This window comes from Lepisma saccharinum, chromosome 6 (genome assembly GCF_977018435.1).
Source record: "Lepisma saccharinum chromosome 6, izLepSacc3.1, whole genome shotgun sequence".
NCBI classification, from domain to species: domain Eukaryota; kingdom Metazoa; phylum Arthropoda; class Insecta; order Zygentoma; family Lepismatidae; genus Lepisma; species Lepisma saccharinum.
In genome coordinates, this window is record NC_139234.1 from 36,997,597 (window position 1) to 37,017,374 (window position 19,778).

At 38.2% G+C, this 19,778-nt stretch overlaps 1 protein-coding gene across 1 annotated transcript in view; it reads right to left on the reverse strand.

Annotated features, from left to right (window-relative positions):
- Diap2 (Death-associated inhibitor of apoptosis 2) overlaps positions 1 to 19,778 on the reverse strand; it is a 328,461-nt gene that overhangs the window by 25,789 nt on the left and 282,894 nt on the right. Inside the window, exons 5-6 of the mRNA XM_083123774.1 lie at positions 15,861 to 16,042; positions 14,470 to 14,595 (exon numbers count right to left, since the gene is read on the reverse strand). Of these exons, the coding sequence (XP_082979900.1) occupies positions 14,470 to 14,595; positions 15,861 to 16,042 (308 nt within the window). The remainder of the gene's footprint in view (positions 1 to 14,469; positions 14,596 to 15,860; positions 16,043 to 19,778) is intronic.

The window sequence follows — 19,778 nt, forward strand, 5'->3', positions numbered from 1 at the left end:
TCTCTCTCCAATTCGACTTGTTCACAGTATCTCTTCTAAAATTTTTATCTTTTTCTTAACTTCCATCATATATGATTGATTGATTTGAGTCCACTTTATGCACAGTTAGGCTAATCAGGACTGGACCTACAGTTTAAAGTGAAATCCCAATCACTTGCGCCTCCACCGGGTATCTAACCCGGGACCCCTTCATTACAAGGCGATGACGCTACCACTGCGCCATCGGGGAGGCCATTTCAAGTATAGTCCATGATTGTATCTAGTAGTATATGAACGAGATGTGTCCCTCCATTCAAACAATACGTGGCTTGTCCCTATAAGTGTGTCACTTATAAATTAAGTTTCCGAAAGCAGGTATTATGCATGAACAGAACAAAATATACTCGTGAGAAATTACAAAAATTATAAGTAAGTTCGTGGCGGGAGTTATTGACGGTTTTCCCCACAACCTATCCGCTTTAGGTTCCGGGTTCGAGTCCTGGTCTGTAAATATCTTTTTTAGGTGTCTCTTCATTAATTTAATCTAATTATCATCCATCTTCATAGTTTCGATTAATTATAAAAGTCACATAAAAGCGAAGCAAAATAAGAACAAATAAAAATAATTGCAAAATGATTACAATGTCAGAAGTACATTTGAAAAATAAAATGCGGACAGGAGATTCATTTTCAAACAGGTATTTGGGTAGAATTGTGTAGACAGACAGCATGCTCCCGAAAGTTGCCAATCCACGTGTAGCATGACCTTCGATACTGGGGTTGTGCTTTTTCAGGAAAGTTTGCTCGACGCTCCTCAAGCGTCTTATCAAGAATGCCTCGGTGTTTGCAGCATTACTAACTTATTTTCCGTCGGGAAAATCTTTTTTCTCCTATTTAATCTGCGGTTGACTCTACAATACAGCATATTAATCAAGATACAACAACTGAATTACGGCGAAGTAGGTTAGAAACCCTGCGTGCTCAAGAGCAGCTTCGATAAGGCACCTGAATTGTTTCGAGCTGAAGCAGGAAATGGGCGATGTTTATTCCCCAAGGCCATTCTGTAAAACTAATGCCACAAGAAGTTTTCTGTGTGGATTTGTGAGCATGAAATTGTAGGTTAATGATAGTACTACAAGACGTCAAGTGGATTTATTTTTCTGTTTCGTTATTTTATATAGCTTTCCTACCTATATAGTTTGAATAACTAATTAATCATGTCATAAGCAGACAAACACGAAGAAGCCGATCCCGTGGCAAATTGGTTAGCGTAATAAACTGCGAAGTCTAATGTCGGATTAGATTGATTGATTTAGTTTATTTTACTTCGCGTTTTGTGCCTCTAGGCTAATTTGCGAAGATGGGGATGAGTGATGAAATGATGAAATTGATGAATGGACATTCACAAACAACCAAGACCGACCGGGATTCGAACCCGGGAGATGTCGGATTAGAGCCTGGACTAGAAAATATGGATGGGTTGGGTCATTGTCTTTATACCACTTCCATCACCTATCACATCCTTTATCATCGCGATTAACCGAAAGTGGTAGACGCGAAATAAAAATAGAACCTTTGCATGGAAGTCCGAAAGAGAGGCAAGGGGGGGGGGGGGGGGGGTGCACGACCCACCTGGAAAATGAAAGTCAACCAAAAATTATATATATATCTCACACAATTCCATTTCAGCTGCAATAATATATGTTAATTATTGCATGAACATAACTAGCTAACTAACTAACTCTCTAGCCTTCTTAAACCCGAAGGTTCATGGCTGCAGAACACAGGCCTTCCATCTGTCCCTATCCTGAGCAAGATCTATATACTCTTTTCCATCCCTACCGATTTCCTTTAGGTCTATCTCAACGTTGTCCCTCCATCTTCGTCTTAACCTTCCTAAAGGTCTCTTACCATCAGGTTTCCCAACAAGAATCCTATAAACTCCTCTTTCCTCTCCCATCCGTGCCACATGGCCTGCCCACCTAAGTCTTCTTGATTTATTTATTCTAATTATCTCCTCATCCCTTTTAGGTCCAAATATTTTCCTAAGGATCTTATTTTCAAATAAGATGAATATGATAACTTCAAATTAAAGCAATGTTTTTTGAGGAGACAACACTGTTATGCACCTTGTTTGCCTCCCTCCCCCCGGAAAAACTACCTTGCTTGCCCCTCTTTGGAAAAAATCCTGCAGACGTCCATGAACCTTTAGTATCGACTTCGGACTATAAAGCATTGATTCTTCAATGTATAGAGCGGCAATATACCGCGACAGCCTCTTACAGAGTATTTGCCAGGAAATATCAACACGAGAACAGGGATAGGAATTCCTCTTATTTTAGATTTTCTCAAACTAATTTCAAGTATCTGGTGAAAATTCTTTCTATTTAGTATGCAAATAAAGGTTTTAAATTTGAATGGGCGTATTAATTTTCTGGGTTTTTCCAGAGACGATATGAAGCACTGCGGATACGAAGGGCGAACTCAACAAAGTGCATTGTGAGGGAAATGCGTTTCAAGTTGTCAGGCACAATTCGAGCTCCACAAAAACTTGGTAACTGTAGATCGGAATGTTTCGTGCGTGATTTTCAAAGATTTTATGGAGTTTGCACTGTGCCTGGCAACTTGAAACGCATTTCCATCACAATGTACTTTGTTGAGTTCGCCCTTCGTATCCGCAATGCCTCATATTTTCAATTACTTTGAAGCATTTTGGACCATTTTTTATTTTTATAAGCAACTGCATTAATTGATAGAATGATCTTAAACATGAAACTAATTGTTTTTTCCAATGATTGACTGTTTTCTTTGCCTTTCATTACGCTAGGTCACTCAGCCGCTATCTTTGTTGTGAGCCTAGATTAAGTGTGATTGGAGCTTATCCTATATGCTTTCTTCATACAACATGGCTGTCGGCTACATGTTTGACATCTTAACACAACTTCTTTGAAACATCGCTCATGAAATGTATTTCACCTATCGTCCTACGGGAATCAGAGGAACGTAACTACAAAAATTCTGTTTTCAGTTTCGTTAAAAAAAAATCCTCTGAAGAGTATTTGGAGAAAATCGACATTTTCCACTTCTAATTCTTATCTGTAAGGCGGAGTCACGTTTAAGAGTCATATTCCTAAGAATACATTATTTCCTCTCCTATTAATTTGATAAATTAGAGTTAAGTCGCTCTGGTTCTCACACACGCTATCAGCCCCTATTTTCCAACATTTGGCACGTTAGGTATTACGCCAGATGTGTCATTTGGGTATGATGCATTTTTGTTATATGCCTGTGGAGATTCGAACAGTGTTCTCGGCTTGCGAGCCAGGTTATATCGGCGTCAGCGTCCAACGTTTGGAGCGCATACATTGCTCTAAGCAGGATGCTCTCTACCTTATGATGGGACACTTTTTTACCCATGAAAGTTATTGTCCGTGGCCTGCAAGCAAAGTTCTTGCAACAAACTGCCTCGAGAGAATTATGCGTAGGCTATGTGTGACTTTTCTGTTTCTCAGACCACGTGTGACTACCTACAAATTATGTGAAACAATAACATAAACAACTTCCCATGTGAGTATGAGAAAACACTTGCATTCTAGCCGGGTTCGATTCCTGTGATTCGAATTCCACTTTGAACTGTAGGCCCACTCCCAATTAGCCTATCTGTGCATACAAGTGAACTTAAAACAAGACAAACTTTCATTCTAACCTCAGTCACTTATGGGAGATGCTTAGAAGTAGTAGTGTTGACTGCCATGACTAAAATTTCTGGATCCAAGTTCACTTCCTCTCAACGATTTTATTTGTTGTTTTAAGTCCCCTTTATGCACAGTAAGGCTAATCGGGACTGGACCTACAATTTAAAGTGGGATCCGAACCACTTGTGCCTCCACCGGGTATCGAACCCGGGACCCCTCTCTCGACGATTTGACTGAGTCTGCACTCCTGCGCTACACTCCGCTGTCTATGCAATGTAGTTTTAAAAGTTGTTAACTGAGGTATCCTAGTCACTAATTCCACCGCTGCCACCAGTTAGTCAAGGTATGACTCATCATCAGCCAGGCTCGGGCGAAATGCAACTCATTAAACCGTCGCGGACGAACTGTGGCATTTTTCTAGGAATTTCGCTTTCGGACCAAACGCTACTGAACGTACAGCAGTCCCAGTGCCTGCTCCAAGTTGCACTGCTGCTTTCGGAGCCCTTGGTTTGGGAAGGGGATGGGGGTGAGGAAAGGGTCTTTATTTTTCATACTGAAGCTCGTTCATTTCGTTCTCCTATTTCTCTTGGTTGAATTTTCTGAGATACGGAATCTACCTCATTTTCCTTTTCATTTTGTTTTATTGCGTCACCCACGGTACTCTTACATGTACTTAACATTTTTAATTTCCCTGTACCTGCACCCTTTGGTTAGGTAAAAATAAATAGATGCAGTTCGTCAAATGTTGTATTTTTGTTTTTGTTACCCATTTTTCTCGTACTTCAGTCAAGGGCAATGGAGCTACTGGTAACAGACGTAGTTAGGAAATAGCATGAATTGTTTCTTCCCCGCACTGTAGTTGACCGATAAAAGAACTATGTAAAGTCTCGTTTCTATTACCACAAATTTTACCGCGCAACATGACACGCGGCATGCGACGCTGCATGTGCCAAGCATTTGTTGAAATGGAAACTGTCTGCAACATGCCGCGGCGCAAGTGCCAGGGACAAAATTGCCCCAAACGATTAAGACGCACAACGTGCGCGGCGGACAATGGAAACAGCCTGCAGCAAGTTCCTGGGGCATACGAACTAGAGTAGAAACAGACGACGCGACTACAATCTGTGGTCCAACAAGATTTAATAACAATGCAAAATCACTTGCAGTCATTCTTACAAAGTTTTCGTATCCACTTTGAAGACGTAAGTCTCTCATCAACGAGTTAATTTTTTGCTAGAAAACTTCTAATCCACCATCTAGGTTGTTTTCGCCTCTTTTTTTAGAAATTCATGATACGCGCCTGCCATAACCAACAAACCCGCCATAGCTTTATTGTTCATCTTTACCCAAGTTAAATCACCACCAAATTATTACAATACAAGAGAAGGAACACTGACTACTCTAAAGCACTGCACAACGCTACACTGCGATCCTGCACTCCAGTGTTGTTGCGGACGTATTTTGAAGAAGTAGTTTTGAATTGGAAGCAGTACGAGTACACTAAATGACGCGCAACATGCGCCGGCACATGTTGCACGTCATGAGTCTGGAACTTGTCTGAATGGAAACGTAGCTTAACAGAAACAGAAGGCTTTCACGATTTGTCTGAATATTAAAGTGATCTCTTCTTTCACACCAAAACATAAATAACTATTCTCAGATTTGAAACCGTAACAGGGGTGTAAGGGGTGACCTTCCACGTAGTACACCCAATCCTCAACTTCATTCCACGTAGTACACCCTGGACTGCTCTTTGCAGACTAACGAGACTCTGGCGACTGGCCCTATGGCTAGTATCATTCTGTGTGTTCTCCTGCTTTCTGTCATATGCGCTGAGTGCCTCTTTACAGCCTCAGCTTTTAACCTGTCAGAATATTTTAATATTTCAGTTATGCGACATTACAGTTATGTTATTTGTTATCGTAAGGGGCTGCACCCCGTATAACGTGGCGGGTGCAAAACAGCCTAAGTGCTGACGCACCCAAAATTAAAAAAAAGTTACATATAACTTTAAGAAATGCGTATAAATATTTCACCATCGTTTATATTTATGTACATGTTGTTAATTTTCAAATATTGTGAAGAAATGCAGCAAGATGCTACGTATTTGATTATTAATGTGAGCCACTGTATATGTTATGTTTTTATTTCATGAACAATGTATGGTCAAACATTACTTTGCAGAGCTCCGTGGCGGAGTGGTTAGCACAGTGCAATACGACGCCACAGGTTCCGAGTTCGGATCACAGCCTGTGCATTATTTTTTTTGTGATGTCCTTTCATCAAATTTGTCATTTCATCACCCATCCTCGTCTTCGCGATTAGTCAAAAGTGGCATAATACCAAAGTTAAATATAACAAATCAAAATCAAACATTACTTGGCATGACAAGAATGGATAGGTTATTTTGAAGCTGCTGTTATTAAAAGCAAATTGTATGTAGCTTTCCTAGACAGAAGTTTCACACACAGAAACTGATTGATTGGATAACGGCTGCGGGTTCCTACTCGAGCAGAAAATATATATATTTCCATTTATTACTTACAACAATAGCAGACTGATTTCCTGCTAAATCAAAGAAAACTTGCATTCACAGTTACAAATTGACATGTTGAATGAAGTAAACTACAAATTTCTCTCACTCCAATTCTGATTAATCGAACAGCACACCACAACGTGGGTCATTATCTAGTTCGAACTTACTCTCGAGTTCCTCAACTAAAAATAAATTGACTGCGAGACAAAAACTCCTCTCCGATAACACATTATATGCAGAGTATACGTAAGTTGAAATTCCATCATAATAATAATTTGAATTCTTCAAGTAGTAGCTACAAATATAATTTTTCATACATATTTTCTTAGCAAAATATGAAGTTCCTCACTTCACAAGGATAACATATACACAGTATTTCACAAGAGTTTTTAGTTCGAGCTAGTCGCAGGCCTAATATGAATATAAACGTCACTTCATTACTTAGTTAAAAAAAAAAAGTGCCAGGCAATCAGAATTCGAGGGTATGCCTGAAATTATTTGTAGTATCTCATGTATCAAGGGGGCTTTTTAAGTAAAATGAAGGATACATACTACATGCTTTGGTCAATTCAGAGTAGTAGAAACGTAATTATACTGCATGTTGTAACTGAAACCGTAGCCTCGAAGGCCGAAGTCGTTTAGTGATCCACTCATACACTCGGTACCAAACATTTCAAGTTCGAGTAGACATCTGGGCATGGCTGGGTTTTTTTTTGTAAGCATCCCTTCATAGATTTAATATGATCATCATTCATCTTCATTGTCACGATTATCTACAAGTGGCAGAAAAGCGATATAAAACATGAATAATACAAAAGTATAACAAACAAAAGAGGATCAAAGGATGAACTGAGTTTGAGTTAATGATAGGAAGTTTTATAAAATTACTGTTTCTTGAATAATCTTGTCCTTTGTTCCGATTGTATTTCTCAGTCACACGTTGCTCAATGTCCATGTCGACTGCCGTTCTTGCGTTCTTGACAATTACTTTCTTGTCTGTCTATGCCCTTCTTTCAAACGTGGTAGGTAGGCGGGCGTTCTGTCTGTTTCTACACCAAAAAGTTTAATGCACCTCCTGTCCAAGAAGACAAGAATTACTGAAAGTAATTTTCAAAATTGTAAGCGGATGAGGGCCCTTGTAAATGATAAAATATACTGTCCTTTTATTCGCTTGGTTTTGAGAATCACTTTCCATACAATTCTTGCCTTCTTGAGAGTCCAATGGCCCTGTCTAGCTACAGACCAGTTGCACAAACGCGGTTTCGTTTGTTTCGTACAACAATTCCATCTAACATTTCGTTTCTACGCATTTTCTACTTGCCAAAAGTGCCTTTCATATAGCCCCAAGGCGTTGTCTACTCGGATGCTTCGTGATCGAAGGTCACGTGTACAAAGTTTCAGGATTCAGATTTTCCGATTTTGCATGGTGCTGCTGCTATCAGTTCGGTTCGCCTTCTCAAGGTCGCGCAACAAGCAATTATTTTTCGTCTTCCGATAGGAGAAAGCTTGTCTCTCGCTTAGGTGGACGAACACGTGGCACGGATGATTTTTTGGCTCGACCATGGTTGGTCCTTTATGTTTCGTCCTTCAGCAACTTAATCTAAGCACGAATCATTCTCATCGCCAAACAACTGTAATTTTTTTATAAAAAATGATGTAATACATGTAAACAGAGAGAGAGAGAGATAGATAGATAGATATAAACGTTTTCCCTCAACAAACGTTTGCTTTGCTATCGTATAAAGTGAACGTACATGTTAAAATTCATCTAGCATAAATAATCAATTTAGAACAAATTCACATAAAGCGATTAAGTATGCAGAAAAGAAATATATTTGTGATAAATACATAGTTAATAAGTAAATTCCAATAACCAGAACTTTTGTCACGCCGAATCTTGTTTACGGATGTTTTCAAACGTTCTGTTTTACAATTTAATTTTTTCACTGACATCCAAAACGAAAATACGTATTATAACTTAGTGACTTTCGAGGGGTCAAAGTACTGTAATGTTAGTATGCTGCCGATCATAATTATGAGGCTTCTTCGAAAATGCCTTCGATAACGGTATTTGCTATTCGTAACGGATATGTGTATCACTTTTTCGAAACAGACTTTTGTGGAGGAAAAGAACTGTAACGTTACAAAAGTAACGAGCACAATTATACGAGAGACCTATGTTATTCTCTCCGGAACACGGCATCGGACACGGTATTGCACATCGGAACGTCTGTATCATACCAGCTATAAATAACGTTGTTGCTTTGAAAAAAGGAGTGTAACGTTTTTACAGCCGTGACCTCAATTAAGTTACTGGTTAAATGTAACGTTACTATCACTTTCCACACACACTAAAGTTACTAGTCAATACGTGACGAACCTTTTTCTTACCCTGTAACGTTACTGGTTGCCGGCAATGGATGTAACGTTAAAGTGTCACGTGAAGAGCTACTCCTTTAGAGATCAGTTATGCTTCGGTACCGTTATGCACACCTGTAACGTAATGTTCATATACCTGAGGTAACGTTTCTGTTCACGAGAAAAGTTATTCTGTTTCTGGTTGTAACTTAACGGAAACCGTAATTGAAAATACCGTTCCATTTCGTTACGTTACGACTCCCTGGCCATGAGTGAAACCACTCCACCTGATCTGAACAAGGCCATCCACCTTATCCCACAACTCCCCACCTTATCCCACCCCCTCCCCAACCCATCTTACCCACCCTATTGCACCCTCCCATTCACAGTTTTCGATGAGCCTGGTGACGGAACAGTGTTTTTCCTGTTTTATGCACTACATCTTCTTCGATTGAGACCTGGCAACTCTGCAGATCTCCAACTTCCGGTTCAGTCTTTCTCCTAACACTGAAGATGTAGCGATAAAGTCTGCGAAAATTCAAATTTTTTTTACTGTCTGGTGAGTGTTTCCTTTCTCCACACACACACACATACATACACACTTCTGTGTTTGCTTGGACTAGATTCAACTATGGTGGTACATTCACCCAGATGTTGTGAACATAACATTCACGTTAGGGTAAATTATGGTAGTTGTAGTAAAAAAAAAAATACTGCATAAAAGAAGAAGGCGGGAAAACACTGTTGTTTTTTTTTTGTTTCAGTTAATTTTATTCCACGGAATTCTGCTAAAAAACTACATTTTCCATTAGCAACTTGATCAGAAAATTCCACACTTAAGGGGTTAAGATTCTACCGAAATGCCACTGGTGATCACTTCACTTCCTGTCCATAATGAGCTACGTTGGTCTGATGCCCCACACTGATAATAGTAATGTCATCACAACAGATACCCCTTCAATACCATACATCACACAGCAACACTTATTTATGCACAATAATCCTACATGTTGAACACAGATTTTATACCACACTTGAACAGAAATAATTTATTGGCATATTTCAAAATAAAATAATATGCTACTTTAAGCTAATACCATAATAAACCCTCCTCATAATAAAGCTTGTGGGAGTTTCACACAGCCAGTATGGCTTTGAAAGCCAACACAAGTATGTATCTGAGATGAAACAAAACAGTAGGTGCAAAAGTTTATTTTCACATGCACCACAGATGTTGCCTCTCTGTCATGTGAGAGTGTCATGCAGGATGGCAGAAAGTGTCCTGCTTACTGCACTTTCCAAAGTGTGGATAGTTATTTCTGTTCAGCCTGCATTCTGGAGGCAATTTCAAAGCAATCACTCATCTGACAACAACAACTAAAGATCCAGATGGCTTTGTGAAGGAAAAAGTTTGGAACAACTGCCTGCGTCAGGAGAATGAGAATCGTTTTCATTCAGTCTAAGAAAATCTGGACAGAAGGTGTTGACAACCAGCACTTGTACAGTATGTTTAATAAACTCACACTGTTCCATATATCTTTTGTGCATCTATAGATCAAGTAAGTGATATGAAAATAAACCATTTCCAAACCTTGACAAGCTTTTTGATACAGGTTGATTAAAAAAATGCAGATATGGAAAGGAAGATTGATTTGGCAAGAGTACTGATGTTTATTACCTGATTCAGTAGGAAAATTAAAAATTCAGTTCAACAAGACAATGCAGTCAAATCTCTATCATATAACTAGACCTCGATTTTTAGGTCCTAAAAATTGTGCTTTTAGGTTCCAAAAATAGGATCTAAAAATCGCAAAATAGGTTCTAAAAATCCGAAAATAGGTCCTAAAAATCCAAAAATGGGTTCTAAAAATCCCAAAATGGATTCTAAAAATCTTAAAGTAGGCTCGAAAAATCTTGAAGTAGCTTAAAAAACTGAAAACTGTTCAAAATTCCTGACAAATACTGATTAGGTATAATTGTTAAAGAGAACCGTAAGAAATCTTAATAGGTATATTAACAACCAATTATTAATTTTCTAACCTAATTTTCATTGCATACATCATTTTCAAAATTATCCACACATTATTGTTATACTATACTTGTGTCATTAGCAAGAGTTATTTTGTTGATATGAAGAATCAATTACGCATGTACAAGGGTCGTTCAAGGTTGACCAGGACTTTCATGCGTAAAATATTAATGAATCAATGTAGCGCTGCATTACTAGGGCAGGACAGACCATGATTCCTTGCGAGTAACCATGATCCTTTGCGACACATTTGGCGCATGCGCAGTACTGTAAACAAAGATGGCGACAAGAAGTGTATCTGTTGCTGTGGAACAGCGGTGTATAATGAAATTTCTCGTGAAGGAGAAGGTGAAACCTGCTCAAACTTGGCGTAGACTGCAAGCACAGTATGGTGAACAAACACTGTCACGGGCAAGAGTGTACGAATGGTGTCATAAAAGTTCCCCTCCACCCAAGAAAAGCAAAGCGCTGCCGTCTGCCAGTAAGATTTTGGGAACAGTCTTCTGGAACATGAAAGGTGTTATCCATGTGGATTTTGTGGAGAAGGGTGCCACAATTAATGCCAAGTATTACTCAACACTGCTTTACGGTGCTGTACGTGGGGCTGTTTGGAAGAAAAGACCTGGAATGTTGTCGAAACACGTCATTCTTCTCCATGACAATGCCAGGCCCCACACGGTCCATTTGACTCAAACAACACTGGCCAGCGTGCACTGGGAGGTTTTACCACACAGTCCTTACAGTCCAGATTTATGCCTCAGTGATTTCCACTTGTTTGGGCCACTTAAAGAGCATTTGGGTGAGACGCACTTCCAGACAGATGAGGAACTCAAGAACGCTGTCCTGCAGTGGTTACGACACCAACCTACTATTTTCTACGCCAAAGGCATCAAGGAACTTCCACAACGACGGCAACGGTGTCTGGATGTTCAGGGGGAATACTTTGAAAAACTGACAGTTTGGTGCTTCTATGTATGTATATTTCCTGTCTAGAAATAAAAGTCCCGGTCAACCTTGAACGACCCTTGTATAATTGGCTGCACAATACCAGGGTGGCAACTCATCAAGAATTCCTTGAATTCAGGGAATTCTGCATGAATTTTTCTCCATTACGTGAAAAATTCAAGCTTTCATTAATCCAGATCTCATTAAATTTATACTTATTTAGGCCTACCCGATGGTGCAGTGGTAGAGTCGTAGCCTTGTAATCAAGGGGTCCCAGGTTCGGATCCCACTTTAAACTGTAGGTCTAGTCCCGATTAGCCTTACTGTGCATAAAGTGGACTTAAAACATCAAATCAATCAATCAATCAATCAATTATACTTATTTATTAATACCCTGAGGCAAGTTTTTAACATTTGTGATTTGTGTTTATAGATGTATTGATATGGCCAATGTAAACTCTGCACCTTAAATTAAATATTTTTAATATGTATACCGTATAATTGAATTAGAATTATTGGATACATAGGAATTGCACAGACCTTTTATATTGTTAATATATTTGTTTGTATTGTGTGGTTGGTGAGAGGCGAGGCTGAAAAACATCTGCTTGTACTCTTGAATTTTTTGAAAGTTTGCCTTGAAAACCGGGAATTATAGTTGAATTTTATCCTAGAGTGGCCACCCTGAATACATAACAATCTTTTTCATGTTATCCACAGTCAAACTCTGCTTTTGTCTGTGTGGATCATCTCAAATGCTGAAAATGATCTTTCAACAATAACATAGTGAGGCAAATTTGAATGCTGAAACGTTACTTTGCAAGGCATGAATGCCAGGATGTACTGAACTGATGCGAAAGTGAGCAAAACCACACGGATCACAAGTTTGTACTTTGAACTGTGCAGATAGACTAACAATGGTGCCAGACAATTTGCTTTGCTTAGAGCTTTGAAAAAAACATTATGGATTTAGGAGGGAGGGAAATTGACTGAAAGTATGTTCCAAACATGTTAGTGAATGAATTTTTTCGGTACCAAACCGAGCGAATACCTCTGTGTGATATAAAAATCCTGAAAAACCTGAAAAAATCTATAAAAACCTAAAAAAAAGTTTGATTTAGGCACTTAAAACCTAAAATAGGTTATAATGAGCAAAATAGGTTATTTTAGGCACTATAAAACTTCACCAGTTGTTGAGTTTTTAAATTAAACGTTGATGTAACTTGTTATTTCTTATTTACGGTACTTACAAAGGAATAAATAGGTTAAAAACCTAAAATTCAAGGTCTACATATAATATACAGTGTCTTCTGCTCACTAGTATGTGAATACAGTTTTTAAATGGAAGCACAAAAATAAATACAAACTGATGGATATAAGTAAGGGGAGAAATTTAAAAGAGGATGTAATGTAAATTTGTAAATTATCATCCAAAATACTCAAGAATTGGGCATGGTATTTTTTGTAGAATTTTAGAGTGAATGTAAAGGAAAACTTCATATGAATAAACATGATGAATGTGTGTGTCAATTAAAATTATTAACTTAATAGGTATATTAACTGCTATTCTATGTTAGGTCTGTTTTAAGTACATTTTATGTTCAGGTAGACAAATTGGAATGCAATCTACAATTTCAAATAGGATCTGAACCACTGTATAATGTGCCTTCACTGGAGATCCAACCTGGACTCCCTTGTTTACAAGGCAAAAGTCTTACCACAATGCCATCAGGGAGGACCTATACTCTGTTAAGAAGACTGTTGTATCCATTACATAATATTCATATTTCGTGCATCATATTCACAAAAGGGTAAGGGATAAACTGATAATGCAGTCATACACTAAAATGACATCTGTGGAAATATTGGTATCTTTCACTTCTTATAAGAAGAGAGAATACTTCTGCATTCTCCTCCAAAGAGTGAAAGGTTTCAAAGAGGGCTGAGCCAATAATATTATACTGATACCCGTATTGTTACCGATACTCTTAATGATTCCCGCAGATTCCGATAACAATGCTTGAAAATTGTAATAATTAAAAGCTGTTCAAAGTATTGATGAATATTATTGAGTGTGTATACAATCCCAATTATAAGCATAAATTTATCAGAGTTCTGCTTTAAAAAAATTCAAAAATTACATCAGAATATGAATTATGAATAAAATACCTATCGTGAATCACAAAACACAGTTTTTCACATTATATTGGTGCAAAACCAGTGGAAACCTCAAATTTTGCATAAACTTCCAGGATGATTACTCTGCCAAAATACCATGCAGCGCTTTTCTGAACCCCATGAATGATCCAAATGCTGTATCTGATTGATTGAGTTGGTGTTTTAAGTCAACTTTATGCACAGTAAGGCTAATCGGGACTGGACATACAGTTTAAAGTGGGATCCGAACCACTGTGCAAAGTGCCTCCACCGGGTATCGAGCCTGGGAACCCTTGACTACAAGGGGATGACGGCCGGATCTGATCCCAATGATATTGGCTGTTACCGATACATCAGCATTGGTATCGGCTCAACCCTATTTTCAAATTGTCTTTTAGTGTATGAATGTTCCTTTGGGCAATTTATTCCAAATTCAAGCTTACCATTAAGGACAGAGTGAAAGACACAAGCGGAGTCCAACTACAAGCAGACTGAAAGAAAGAAAGAAATGGGAGTTCCAGAACAAGTGGAAAGATGGCACATTTAACATCAACACGGTATTGACAAAAGTTACATTGGGAAGGTAGAGAAGATGTTATTCAAGAAGGAAAACACACTGATCAATAACAAACTAATCACGTACGCAAGTCCCTCTAAGAACATTTCTTATAATTCCCATTTCTGAAGTACTACCACACTCCATGCTACTCTCTTCTGGATATATTCTAATGACCATTTAAACTACATTTGTCCACATTGTATGTACGTACCACAGCTGAGGATGTATTCATTAGACCCTGCAACTCCTCTTCAGTAACACCTCTGATTCGATGGCCAGCAGGCTGTTGTGGTGCAGACACTACAGGTCTTTCTTTTCTTTGCTGAGGCCTTTCCATCTACAAACAATGATCAACACATTATAAATTATTTTTTTATCACAGCACCATCTCATAAAATTATTAAAAGTAAGGATCGATAGAGTTATCAGTACTCCTCTACAGGTATCAGCCAATATTGGTTTATGAGTAAAATTACTGATAATAGCCTGTAAGTTAGTGCAAAATTCTGCATTTGATAATTATTATTTTTATGAATAAAATTCACAAAGTCTACTTTTGTAAAGCAAATGTCTAAACACACAGTTCTCAAAGTCCATTTTAAGTCCACTTTACGCTCAGAGGCTAATCAGTTTAAAGTGGGATCTGAACCACTGTGCAATGTGCTTCTACTGGTGATTGAAATCAGGGCCCCATGCATTACTAGGGTCTGACACAGTTCTCTATCAAAGGGAAGGCCCACTGCAGTCACTTGATTACACACATTAAGTAAGAAGGTCAATGAACTATTTATATTATTCACAGAAAATTTGTGTTCTTATATCGGATCTGTAGAATATTGGTTACTTTTTTATTGGTACTTTATGGATATTGGTAAAAAAATATAATGATCCATTCATATTTGAAAGCTTAGACGAGTTTTATGTTTTATTTTAAGTACATCCTTTCAAAACTCTTTGTATTTTGGAAGGTGTAAATTTTGTGTAAAATTTCAATTTTCATCTCTCTAACTTCGATTACTGGGAGGTCAAAAAATCACCTTCGCGAAGAGTTCAGTCATTCTGCAAGAATAAAAAACTGATTTCATCATTCTGCAACAAATAGTTATCTCGCTATGATTTTTTTGTACGTCCCAACAAGTTTGAAAAGTGAATGTCCGAAAAGTAACAGGCACGAGAGGCTCTCCTCTGTTCAAGGTTAAGGCACAGAAATTCGTAGATTACCTAAAATTATTAACATTGAACCTAATTAATGAAATGAACACATTTTGAACCATTATCTGGATATCTGGATGCCACAAAACTGTTGGTTGGTATTTTACACGATCTTGAGAACATTTTGAGTTTGCACAAGTACAGCTGGTACTTCTGATTACATTTAAACCGTGCTACTGACTCTAATAATGCAGGTTCAAGGTCAAATACACTAATCCTTGGATGCTTGTACACCTAAAGGATCCAAAGTATATAGTATTTCTTAAAGTGAAGTTGGAATCCAAACAAAAAATTAGAATCTTCTGTATCATTTGAGTCCTACATTACACACTAATTTTCACCTACTCGCCAGCACACATTAAAAATTCTACATTCTCTGAACATCCTCACCTCCTCTGGCATAATAGGTGGCCTTTCAATAATGGCCTGTTTTGTGAAGTCTTCTCCTTTTACTAATGCAACAAAACCACAGTTTGGAAACCACCTTGCATGTTCCTGCCATGGATGGTCTCCTGGTTCCCAGTGCCTCAGGCCTCCATCGCAGTGAAAACATCTCACGTGGTCATTTAGTCCTAAAATATAAAATATTAAAATTCCTATAGAGTGGTTAATTTAGCATGCAATGGGTACAATTTATTCCTTATGTAGTGCTCTTGACTATACTTATTCTTACACAATCTCTTCTCTTGTCTTCAGGTGAACAAATTTCTTTCTGCCTGTTTAAGAGGATCAAACCTACAACAGGCCTGTGATTTTTCTACAAATCCAATGCAGTAACCAGCTACTTCTCAATAACCCCTGAATTCTACACTAAATTTTACTCCACTTATGATACTATTCAAGAATAATATTTGCTTGATTTCCACAAATTCTACAAAGATGGCAAATATAATTATTCAGATTAAATTATCTGTCAACCACTGGAGCTAATGAAACTCAGTGTAATTGTTGCCAGAGTCCGTTACCAGGCTGCGGATCAGCAGTTGAGAAACAGTGGAGTAGTGCAACGTGGCCCTAAAACTCAAGCAGAAACTAAAATTGATTGGTTGCAAATGTCAAAAAGTTAATTTGTTTTTAAATCTGGCCTTTTCTTCAGATTTCAGGAAAAAAAAATGTTCTAAGATGAAAAATGATTTCTCTCGGCTACACACTCTTTCATTGTTTCTTGTGGAAACACTGTGGCATTCTAATCAAACTTTTGTCTATTGGAATTCTATATTACATCATTAGCATAAAAACAAAAGGTAGTTTGTAGACCAGATTTTACTACACGAGAAAAAGTCCACTTTATGCACAGATATCGACATGGCATTTGTTGTTAGAGAATTCAAAAACTGGAAATGTGTGACAGAAAATGCTAAAGGTCATTAAAATCTTAACTTACATGAAGTCATCACTAAAAGCACAACTGTCACAACAATCCATGTGAATCAGCAGGAGGTAGCTTTAGACTGTTTATTTAACCTTGTTAGCTCTATCAGGTAACTTTCAGATGAAAGCCCATACTTCAGGAGAAAATTTCTTCTACTGTTAAAAGACAGGAATCAAAATTTACTCCATTTGAAGGAAGTGCTTAAGAAGACAGGGGAAGGAGGCCAAATGTATTGAACGAAATTACTATCTTTCTACCTGTTTTCAGTCACGTAACTTATGTAAATACTGAATATTATAACAGTCTCTTATTTTGTTCAAATGAAAGAATGCCTTTTAGAACAAGACACAAGAGATGTGGTATGTAGCCAGAGATGAGGCAAGAAAATCTCAATAATTGAGATAGTTCAAAATCCCTCCTTTGATTGACAGTACTGTAAAATAATGTTGCCTCCACTTCTCGCCAGTGTGTATGATAAGAAGTTGCAATATTTCATAAACTCTGAAGTGTGTGTAGAAGCCCCACAAGTGCCATGGCATACACAAGCAGTAGAGCGAATCAATATGGATACGTTGCAGCTGCAGATGTAAGGATAGGAGAAGAGGCCCAAAGCACCATCAGCCAGACAATCTATAATTAAATTAAGAACAAAATCAGAATTTGAAAATTAAGAAGTGCTTGGGCACAGGTGGTCCTTGATGAGCAGACGTGTCCTTGGTGTGGACCCCTGGTTGGTGGGAATAGGCAAAGCAGAGATCTGCACAAAGAGCAGCAGCTAAAGAATACAATGGCTGATGGACGGAACTAGCATGGCATAATAGGAGGACGAGGAAGGTGAGGGGAGACCCGCATCCCCACCTGTACAGTGCTCACACCCAGCCACCTGATTCCTGGCACTTCCTTAGAAGTGTAGAGTGACTAGCCATGTGACGTTGTGTGTTGTATGTATATACAAGGGTTGGATAAAAAGTAATGGCAACACTGGTATAATTGCTACTTGACTGTATTGGCAGAGGAGCACGTGTTACATTCCTTCAATGTAATCGTCCCCCCATCTCTACAACCTTCTGCCACACGTACGGAAGGCGTCGTACACCGTCAGCGCGTTCATCTCTGTCGATGTCCCGCGGTGACCACCCTATAGCACGTATGATGGCTTCGCGCGTGTCGTAGTGCTTCCCGCCCAGTGGTTCCTTCATTTTGTCAAAAAGGTCGTAATCACACAGTCTCGTGCCGGTGAATACGGCGGATGTTCCGGTACCTCCCACTACCAGTTACGCAGGAGCACCGTCACAGTGTTCGCAGCGTGACACTTTGCATTGTCAAGCAGGATGATGGGACACCGTGCCAGAACGTGCCGTCGCTTCCTTCTTAATGCGAGACGAAGGTGGCGTTGCAGGAAGGTGCAGTAGTAGGCTGCGTTGACCGTCTGCCTAAGAGACGTTGTTCTTCTTGCCTAAACATATTGTTAGGGCGCTTGCACTCTCGTCCTCTGCTTCAGAGCACTGCTGTTTTTGACTGAATAACATACAATGGCACCCCACTCACTATACTTCCTCGTCTCACATTCCATTATCAACCACGAAACGGTTGTGGCGCTGTGACTCGCCCCTTTCACTGGACAGCAGTGTTGCCATTACTTTTTATCCAACCCTTGTATTAGGGTAAGCCTGAAAAAGTTATGGGAAACCAGGATGAAATGTCGCAGAAAAAATAAAAACCATTAAAAATAACTGTTATATTATTTTGCATCCATGGCACTACTGGCTGGTCTTTCACTGTCTCTGGCACCAAGATCTTTTTATCAATGTTTTTGGTAGTTGCACTTAATTCATCACCGGCACCAGCACACCAAATGGCCTAAATCAGATGAAAGAAATCAACTTATGCATGAATGACCAGTTACAGTGCACGCACAACGTGCCACCAAACGCCAGGAAAAATTTCCTCAATTTAGTGCAATTTTGAAACTTGAAGCAAGGGTAGGGGCACGAAGATGAACAATTTCACTAACAACTTATTTGATCCATCATCAGATACCCTACTGTGTGTGCTTTAAAGTAAGCTAATTTCTTGAATGTGTTCAAAATAAGAGGAAAGTGCAAAGACTTTCCACTTGCCTTGCATTCAATCCATAAATATACCTGGTCTTCTCCAGATGGTAAAACTCATAATCAGATAGATCATATTCTCATTGATAAGAGAAGGCATACTAGTATAATTGACGTTCGTACACATAGAGGTGCTGACTGTGCCAGTGACCATTATTTAGTAATTGCTAAATTAAGAGAAAGACTCTCAGTGATAAATCATAAACAACAAAATCTAAAAGTTCTAAAATTTGATACAGGAAAGTTTACTGATGAAAGAATTAAGAAAGATTACCAAATTAAACTGTCAAATAGATTTGATGTTTTGCAGGATTTAAATGATGATGAAAATATAAATGAAACAGACGTAAATAAGAATTGGCAGCACATACGTAATGCAATAGAATCAGCAGCTAAAGAAAGTATAGGATACCATAAACCAAGAAAAAGTAAGCCATGGTTTGATAATGAATGTCATAATCTAATAGAAATAAGAAATCAGGCTAGACTTAGGTGGTTAAATAACTCTGATGATACAAATAATAATAATAGTTTATTTTAAGTGTTGAGCACAGTATGAAACCTAATACAGCACTAAGTCAAATACAAAAGTACAAAGTTACACGAATAAAATACATAAGCTGCAGAATAACATAACATAACAAGTTAGCATATTTACACTTCAAGTTACAGTTTTCAATGAGATCTATTATATCTCTGATACTAAAAATTGTTTATTGTCATATAATATTGTGCAATTAACTGTGTATTGTTCTAATAATAATAATGATCATATTTATTGAAGTGATGATAACGATTAAACAACCACTATGTTATACAAAATTA